This window comes from Gambusia affinis, linkage group LG03 (genome assembly GCF_019740435.1).
Source record: "Gambusia affinis linkage group LG03, SWU_Gaff_1.0, whole genome shotgun sequence".
Lineage (NCBI taxonomy): Eukaryota > Metazoa > Chordata > Actinopteri > Cyprinodontiformes > Poeciliidae > Gambusia > Gambusia affinis.
Window position 1 is genome coordinate 2,893,958 of NC_057870.1, and position 9,717 is coordinate 2,903,674.

Genomic DNA, 9,717 nt, shown 5'->3' on the forward strand with positions numbered 1-9,717 from the left:
TCTATTACTGGAGCGGCTCAGATACTTTCATGTTATTGTATGTGTTCCTTATAAAAACTGCGTATATTTCCTAGGTGACTCCATGACCTACCACCACGGCCGTCCATTCTCCACCTACGACCACGACAACGACATTGCCGTGACCAACTGTGCTCTGTCCTATAAGGGGGCCTTTTGGTACAAAAACTGTCACCGGGTCAACCTGATGGGTCGCTACGGAGACAACAGCCACAGCAAGGTACAGCAGGGTTCAGTCCAACACAGACAGATTAAGTTTGTATTTTTTTTTTTCAATTTAACTCATATAAAGAAAGGTCAAACAAAGTCAAAAATAAAATGAAATCTGTGTAGCGACAATGTGCCCAATCTGTAAGGACAGATCTATTCAGACTAACTCTACACTTTGTCCTCTGAGAATATCATGCTAATTTTACATTATATTTTGAATTCTTAATTCCAAAAACCTTCTTTCAAATGGTTCAGAAAGTACAGTTAATTTTATACACATTTGACTAACATCCTATTGTTTTTGTCAATTTTAATTATTTTATTATATATTTTACATCGGCTCCTCTACTCCTGATTGCACTGATAGGACAGATTAAAGTTGTCTTGTTTTCACAAGTCTGACCAAGTTTGTAAAGCTGTTGGAGTATTTCTGTGTGCTGTACTGGTGCAGGATTCTCAGAATGAATGTGTAATTCAGTACATTTATGTCTGTGTTTAAAACAAGAAACGTTGTAAGTAAGGTCAGCTGTTTTTCTGTATCGGTTCATCCGTAGTCCTGACCTCAAACAGATTTAATAAATCTGACCCAACATCCATGTCTGACCTCACAAATGCTTTTTCTGAAAGAATTGTCAAAAATGATCATAAAGCCACTTCTAAGCCTCATGGAAAGTAATTCTAGAGGAGCCACATCGTGGCCTGGTGGAATGATAAACCCAGTGGTTTGAGAACAGGATGTTATTCGGTTTTGTGTGAGTGTGTGGGCAGTCTAGGATTTTTTATTTTTTTTGGCATTCATGACACAAGACACAAGCATTGTCTTAGTGTCTTCAAGAAACTCTTCCTGACTTCTCTTTAGGGTCACCTCCTCTCTAAACACCTTACATGTCAGTGTGCATGTATTGCAGTTCCTAACTGATAGCAGAGGCTGCCAAAGCACTAAAAGTTGTTCTTGCAATTTGTCTCCTCCTGCTCTAAACATGTATCTGCAAAAGAAACTAAACTGTTTTGCTTTCTCTGACTTCCTGCTCGTCCCTCTACCCTACCCTTCCTTCCTCAGGGTGTAAACTGGTTCCACTGGAAAGGCCACGAACACTCCATCGAGTTCGCCGAGATGAAGATCCGTCCGTCCAACTTCAGAAATCTGGAGGGAAGGAGGAAACGGTCTTAAATGACCCGGAGAACACCGCCTCCACCACCACAACCACAACCATCATCATCAACAACAAAACACTACTACATCTGTGTGTGCCCCTCCACCTGTCCAACATGTTCCCCATACGCAACAACCCTGCAGCAACCAAAGCCTTCAACAAGACCCCTCCAAACACAGCGTACCTCCCCACCCCACAACCCACCCCACACAGGTCTGCCTGTTAAAGGTGGTTGTTAATGCAAAAAAAAAATGCATTTTAATTTCCTTCCACATAGCGTCTACTCCCACACCAAAGACAGTAACTCCACCTCAGCAGTTTCTAACCCACTCAGTCATCCTGCTGCGTTAGCGGGGAGGTGCACCAACAACTCGGGCATTACGTTGTGTAGTCATCGACACCGGCTCTCATCACGCTCACGCATCTGGAGTCTTACACAACAGAACTGTATGTTTACATCACAGTTTGGGTGATTCATTCTGCTGCTTGTATAAAACTGTTCACGTCTGATTCACACATCTGAAAACAGATATTTGTCAGACCACACAGAGCTTCACCTGATGTCACGTTTGTCTTCATGTGACGTTAACTAAATCAGTTTCATTTCATTCCTCCCAGAGAACCTGCTACTCTTCCCTCCCCCCAGCAGCCAAAAATAAATAAATAAAAAAAAAAACAATCATGAAAAACGGTCTCCTCCCATTTCCTCAAGAAAGGCAACAATGTTTCTGCCCCTCGCCCCCTGCAGGCGGCACGCTGCAACTACAGTATTCTGCTTGAAAACAAGTTGAAGAACAGAGGAAGAAGTGGGTTTTTTTTCTATCATGAATCTGAGGCAGGACCTATCACTCAGTATATAATGGCAAGCGGTGATTCATTTTTTCTTTTTTTTTTTGTTGTATCTTTTTTGCAAAATGTGAATATAGTACTTATATGTGGATCAAGAGAATGTTTTTGTGATGCTTGAAACGTAAACATTTTAAAAAGGCCAATTTTAATTAAATTTCAGTGTTCATAGTAAAGTCTCCATGATTCTTTTGGATAAAAAAAAAAAAAAAAAAAGATTAGTGTTTGGACCGGCCAAAACTAGTAAACTAGTTATATTTGTACCCTTCCATCACCCCAAACCCCTCCTGCTTTTGCAGGATACTAAACCACTGACCTTCTAAAGAATGCCTGTGTAAATTAAGTTTGTTTCGATTGTTTCGTCTGTTTAGAACTGGGTGAACTACAGGTGTGTCTCTGTAAACTGTTAAAGAATAAAACCGTCTGATTGAAAGACAAATTTGATTTTTGATTCACGTTCTGCTTTTATTTTCTCTGCAATTTTACCCACACATCACAATCCCTCCCTCAAATACAGCTGACTACATTTGTAGGAGCAGGTTGATTAACTGACAGCACAGGTAACATGATCATTTTTACTACTAAAACCAAGGAAAGCCGCAAAATGGCATAAAATATGAGAAATAATCTTCACAGAACTGGACAAAAGAATTTTAGATTCTACTTACAGCAATCTATTATTAGCTAGATGAGTCATCAAGACTTAGAAACAATTTGAAAAATAATCTTAATTAAGAATTATCTATCATTCACACATTTTTCTCTTATGGTTCCCTTAAAAATGACATATCATTTATAAGAGATGGAGAGGTATCATATCCTGAGCTTCTACCTTTAAAAACATTCCACCAAAATCTGATCTTTACTAGACGGCAAAATATCTTAAAATTAATCTTGTGTGTATATTCCATACTGTATTATTAGCTAAAAACTAAGATACAGCTTAGTGGAAAATGAATACATGCACTTTATAATTCAATAGCTTGTAGAAGCATTTTTGTTTCTGTCAAGAACATCTAAAGTCATCAGATCTATGTTGTGATGGATCTGATTACTAAGGGTTTTACACGTAAGACGAAGCATTTCAAATCTGATCTCTCTTCTTAATCCAGCCGCTTTGGACCAACTGAAGACTTTTAACGCTCCTGATGGTAAAGAATCACACTATTCCAGCCTCGAAGTAACTTTATTTTCTTTTTCAACTACTTAGTTGCAGACTTGCTGCTTTATTTACAAAGCTGACCCAGTTTGAGCTTCAGCTGTTAGACACATGATCTCACACTTAAACAAACATTTGCAAGAAGACAGGTTTTAACGCCATGGTACTCTGGCTTACAGCAGAATTTACGGTTGGCTCGGTAACAGAAAGGTGCCAAAGCTCATGGCTGCAGGCGATTGTTCAGGCGTGTATTTGTTTCTCCAAGCATGGGCCCGTGGATTACGAGCTAACATATTTTCATCTCATATGTTGAAAGGATATTACTCCAGAAGTCTTAAGTTGTGGCCCTGTGTCCTTTTCAGAGCAGACTATTTCTCCTGGAAATGCTTCCAAACAAGTCATTCTGATTATTGACTCTCTACACGTTCTGTCATGTGTTTTAACATGCAACATGCTGCAGAGTCTGATCTTATTACTGCATGATCTGAATTTGCTGGAACAATTTTCATAAATATTCTTTCTTTTTCTGAACGAATGAAGCTCAGATAGTATAAGCATTCTCAGACTGATGAAGAGCAACAGCTGCTTCACTTGGGTCATTACTGATATCTTTCTATCTTGACATTGTGCATTATGTACTGGTCTGTGTGTTTTTAGAGTAGCAAAGTGCTCAAATGTCCAGGATTCATTTAGCAAAAAATGCTCATAAACAGAAAAATTTCTTAAGACCAATTTGGGGGGGGCGGCAAAGTTACAGTGAAATGTAATGTAAAATGTGGTTTAAAAAGATTTTAAACCACATTCAAGCTGCAGGATCAAAAATGACTAGTAATGCATATCAAACGTGTTTTTCTGGGTAAGCAAACTATTGAGAAATAAAACTAAAAAATCAAATAATACTTTTTGTTCAGTCTCACTGATCTAATCTCTGCTACACCTTTACAAAATTCTAAATAAAAAAGTTTTAATAAGTAACTGCTCTTAATAAAATTTCTCATAAACATTGATTTATTGAAATGGCTCCCAATACAAGTTATGGGCTGTTTAAATTATAACTTAAGTTGCTTTATTTTTAAGCCCTTTTTAGTTTTGCCATGTCCTGGGTGACGAAGAACCAACAGGTAGATAGAAATGAATATCTGGGGAATATCATAACTTAAACGTAACATTCAAAGCACCAGGGTTTATATAGAAACATATTCAGATTTTATTTTGTGGTTTAAAAGGCTCTGCATTGAAGACAGTGAGAAATAAAGCCATAACTTTTTTGTAAATTTATCTGTTCTCGGCTCCCAACACACAAAGCTGGGTCCACTTGCTGAGCCCCTCCCTCCCGTTTCAAACTCTTCTAATTAAATAAAAGTTAAAGAGCTAAATATGAATGAGATGTTTGCTACATCTGAAAAAAAAAGCTTAGGTTTATGAAGGCAGTGTAGCAGTTTTGCTAATGAGGCAGCTTGTCATGAATCAGTCAAAGTAAGAAATTAACAAACTGCAGTCTGATCTTTATTGTTAATGTGTTTCTTCTTATTAAGCAGTGAAAGTAAATAAAAGGTGTTACATGCCTTTTATACGGAAGAGGATTAGGGCCACCGAAAAAAAAAAAAAAAAAAAAAAGAATTCTGACTTTTTCTTTTTTGGTGGTCCTAATCCTCTTCCGTACTTTTACTTTTAGTATTTACTTACTGGAAGGGTTTATGTTTGTGCTGCACAGCCACAGGTAACAGGTAACTCCTCACTTCAGCGGCTCTAAAGGAGCCTGTGCGGTTCAGCTGCTGTTGCTCTTCCTACACTTTGGACTGAACTCTAATAATAATAATAACTTCTAATAATGGTAGGGGGACCTGAAAATTCATTTTAATTTTTTTCTGAGATAAATGGCAGATTTACTTCGTTCTTTGTTTCTTTTGGCTATTCATATTGATATCATTTAATAGGCTATCTCTTCTTTTGTGGGAGGGAGGGAGGCGGGGAGGTGCAATTCTAGATTTTTCCGAGATTGGGTGTTTCGGACCTCCGACCCCCGCCCCGGGATTTACGCATATGGTGCAGTACTCTTCTGACTATGATTTAAAATGACTGCCTGTGTTTCTAGAGTTGGAAGTAGCCTTTAGCTTGTGGGCATGACTTTCCCCAGCAGCAGCAGCTGGAACTGTTTCCTGAGCTCAAAGGTCCTCCCTCTGCTTCAGTCGGATATTGCGTCGCCTGCAGAGGCTTTCCTGCTTCTCCGTGTAGGACCGGACCGGACCGGACCGGACCGGACAGGACCGCGAAAAAAAGTTGGTGGGCGTGTCCGGTCTCGCGGCAGTTTTCTGGGAACCATGAAAGCCTCGCGATCGGAGGGTTGAGGGGATCGTGGCGATGCGGATGTGGGTGAAGTTCCTCTGTGCCTCAGTTCTCCTGCTCCTCTCCGCTCTCTATCTCCTCGGTTCAGTCAGACCCACCGCCAAGACGAACCCCCTTCCTGCGGAGGAGTACCGCCTCATCTCCCCGCTCACCTACCGCTACCTCCTGAACCAGCCGCAGGTGTGCCTGGGCAGAAGTCCCTTTCTGGTCTTCCTGGTTCCGGTCGCGCCTCAAGAGGCAGAAGCCAGGCAGGCTGTGAGGAGGACATGGGGGGCTCCAGGTAGGGACACTCTCACCCTTTTCTTCTCGGGGCTGCCAAAGGAGGCGCTGCTGTCACCCCTTCAGAGAGTCCTGGAGAAGGAAAGTCAGCAGCATGGAGACATCATCCAGATGGACTTCCTGGATAGTTACCGGAACCTGACGATAAAGACGATGCTGATGATGAAGTGGCTGGTGGACCACTGCCCCAACTCCTCCTACGCCATGAAGGTGGACTCTGACATCTTCGTCAATGTGTTTTACCTCATCCAACGCCTCAGGAGCTCTCCGAGGGTGGGCTTCATCACCGGGTCGGTGATCAGGGACGGCAGCCCCAGGAGGGACCCCAGCAGCAAGTGGTATCTATCTAAGGAGTTGTACCTCGAAGACAGCTTCCCGCCTTACGTGTCTGGAGCTGGCTACGTGTTTTCCACAGACCTGGCTGCCAGGATCTCCTGGGCCTCCAGGTTTGTGCGGGTGATTCCTCTGGAGGACGTCTACGTGGGCTTGTGTCTGCGTGTGCTGGAGGTCCGGCCGGTGTACTCCTACAGTCTGCCACGCTTCAGGAGTCTTTTTGAGGTGCAGAAGCTGGAGTATGACAGGTGCACCTTTGCTGGACTCATCATTGTGAACAGGTTTAAGCCGTCAGAGCTGCTGCAAGTGTGGCAGGACTTTTCTGAAGGCCAGGCTGACTGCTGACCGCCTGCACTGTTCGCTTCCCTGTGAAAGCAACTAATAGCTGGCTGGAAAGGATAAACGCCATAAAATATTATGATAGTCATTTAAATGTGTTGACAGCAGCTATTTAATGTGTCAAAATAGAATAATGAATCATGAGGTGAACAAAAGCCATTTAAAGTTCCAGAACTTGAATTGCATTTACTAACTTTTCACAGTGTGACTCATTGTGTAACTGGTAAGTCAGCGTGCCTTCCTCCTGTTGCAGGTGTGTTTATTTTGCACCAAAGACTGGAACAAAGGTTCCTTCTAGAGATGACCTAGAGATGACCTAGGACCTGTTGCATTATCTCCTATTGAGGTGTGTGCCTTTTGTTTAGGTGTAAACTTGTGTTTAAGTGCCTGAGTGATTGATTACTGTCAAGTTCTGGGCCTCATGGAAGAATGTGTTCAAATAGTTTCCTTGTTTGCTGCTTGGATGCAATATGTTATATTTTAGGTGGAATGAAACGCTCCTCTTCAGTAATAAATTAGGTCAGTTGGATGGTCTTTCATTGTGTTCATTAACACACATAAAGTAGGTCTTAGTAAGCAGGATGCTGAAGCTCAAGGAGAACAATAAGGACTTTGTCATGATGCAAAAGTAAGAAATGAGTGAGGGAAAATATAGCTTAATCACAGTCATTATGATTATGGCAACAGGAATATCTCTGCTTCCTGCTTTTTTCTTTTTCATATCGTGCAGTGGCGATGTTTACAAAAGTTTTTAAAATCACAATTTCAAGGCTGCTCACATTTTCCCTACCTGTGGTTTGAATCCTTTGGGAGCATAAAGTGATGTAGCGCTGTCCCTCCCCAACCAGTTGCTGTCCACTGCTAGTAAGCAGTAAAAGATATATATATATATATATATATATATATTTTAAATAATTTTTTAACAACAAAAACAAATGTGACTGTCTGGAAATATTAAAACAATTAGGCCATGTTAAACATTTATATTTCAATGCAGACAGCTGGAGTCCCCATATATTTAGTCTTTCTTGAAGCAGAGCTGATTGATAAACATTATTATTCTTGCATGAGGCCCAGCATATTAACACGATCTGAGAAATTCTATCTGTCAGAAGATTTGAACATACCTGCTGTAATATCAAGTTTGGTGCCTATATTTGCATTTACTGAATATTCAGATGCTGTACTCACTGAGGTTTATAAAAATAACCAGCAGGTGGCGGTGTAATCCAAATGACAAAATGGAGATTATCACTTGTTGACCTGCAAGGAAGTTATGCCTTAGTTTAATGACGAAAAAAAAAAAAATCTGTTATCGTGTGTGTGCTGTAAAACAAACTGCTTCATGACTTTATACCTCAGTGTTTTCATTATATCTCATTCAGTTTCTTGGTGAAGGAACATCATCATCTGTGATTGGCTGCTGTTCTGCTCTGACCAGGAGGTCTGCTGATAAATGCTGTTTCCTAACTCACCAAATAAATGCCTCAGGAACATTTTAAAACCGGTTTTCTTCTACACGTTTCCGCCTTGGCAGAGTAAAGCTGTGTCCTGTTGATAAAGAAATAAATAAATGGAACTGTGTATAAGTCCGTCTTTTTTTTAGTGGCTTGCTTCAATATCACGTTCCTAGGAGATGTTCTTGAAAAATTAATTCATTAATTTTATAAAATACAACTACAACTACAATCTCATTTAGTGCTTCAATTTGATAGTTATAGAAACAAGAAAGAATACCTGCAGCCTGAGGTACAGGGTTCATTTCCACAAATAACACTAGAAAGTTTCTGGAAGAGTTGAGTGTTTACCATCCTCACTTCTAACACTCCAATGGAAAACACCTGTAACCGTCAATCACTGCCACAGATTCTTTACTGGAACTTTTACTCGACCATTCTAACAGACATATACTCTTATCTAAAATATTTCATTATAGTTCTGTATAACTCCCGCTAGTGTCAATATCCAGCTGAAAGGTGTGAGAAGACCTGTTAGAATGATGTGTTCTGTAATGTAGAGCAACATGTCAAAGTGATTTGAATTTCTCCTGCTCTGGTAGAAAGAAGCCATGACAACTCAGAACATGCAAAGCTATTTTTTTTCTCGCGATTTCAAAGGCCCTCTGACAGGGCTGCAATGTTCGATTTTCACCACATGAGGGCACTTCAGTACAATATTTTGAAACAAACCACGTTTCATTTCTCTGGTTTGATTTCTTTTTTATACAAGTTTGCATGTTGGACATTGGTATCAGATTTCAAAACATCTTATCTTTAAATATCATGATAACAAAGTTGTTTGTCCAACTTGGTCCCACCAGCTGTCAGTTCCATAATGATCTAACGGTAAATGATAGCTAGAGTCGTTCCACATGTGATTCAGTGAATGTGGAGATTTTCTGTGAAGTCTCTTCTCCAGTAACTCTTACAGCTTTTATTAACAGGCTTTATGTACCACAGGGGAAACATTCTAACTGTAGTGTTTATTATTGTTGATGCCACATTGATTTACAGAAGAAGGAAAGGGATGGTGAAGTTGGCAGAAGAGTTAACATCAGTTAGTATTTATTGTAAATGTACCTTGGAGAGAATCCTGAAATAACTGCTGTAGTATCACATTGAATGTGAAAAGGGACTTTATACAAATTCATTATTGCTGCATTTGTGGCAAAAAAAGTGACATAGTTTCATATCTGGCTATCTATATGCTCACATAAAGCATGGCTAAAAAAAAAACAACTACTTGTTCCAAGAATACCCTTTGTTTCGTCCAGAGGATCTGGACCCTCTTCTATCAAGAAACAATTGCTTGCTGTTGAAGTTTGAATCAAGTAGATCTGATTGTACCCAATCGGTAACGTTTGGCCATGGTGTATGTGACATTACCTCAATGAAGCTTACCAGAAACTGTGTCGTAAACAACGCTGACCGGAGTTGGGTCATGACAGCTCTGCCAGCAATAAAATGTCTAAAACATTCCTCTTGCTCCGATTGTAACTGCTCAATATGTGGTCAACACAGAAATTCAACCGCA

The 9,717-nt window shown here is 40.3% G+C and overlaps 2 protein-coding genes across 4 annotated transcripts in view; both read left to right on the top strand.

Annotated features, from left to right (window-relative positions):
- tncb (tenascin Cb) overlaps positions 1-2,672 on the top strand; it is a 67,838-nt gene extending 65,166 nt beyond the window's left edge. For all 3 annotated transcript variants that reach the window (XM_044110686.1, XM_044110688.1, XM_044110687.1), the window contains 2 exons: positions 75-238; positions 1,289-2,672. In XM_044110686.1, the coding sequence (XP_043966621.1) occupies positions 75-238; positions 1,289-1,399 (275 nt within the window). In that variant the 3' untranslated portion in view covers positions 1,400-2,672. The remainder of the gene's footprint in view (positions 1-74; positions 239-1,288) is intronic.
- Positions 2,673-5,748: 3,076 nt separating this feature from the next.
- On the top strand, positions 5,749-6,690 carry LOC122827852 (beta-1,3-galactosyltransferase 2-like). Its single transcript, XM_044110922.1, has one exon. The coding sequence runs from the start codon at positions 5,749-5,751 to the stop codon at positions 6,688-6,690; it is 942 nt and encodes a 313-aa protein (XP_043966857.1).
- The last annotated feature ends 3,027 nt before the right edge of the window (positions 6,691-9,717 follow it).

Excerpts from the sequence above, each read along its gene's own strand:
- LOC122827852 (XM_044110922.1), top strand. The coding sequence starts at position 5,749 with ATGCGGATGTGGGTGAAGTTCCTCTGTGCCTCAGTTCTCCTGCTCCTC.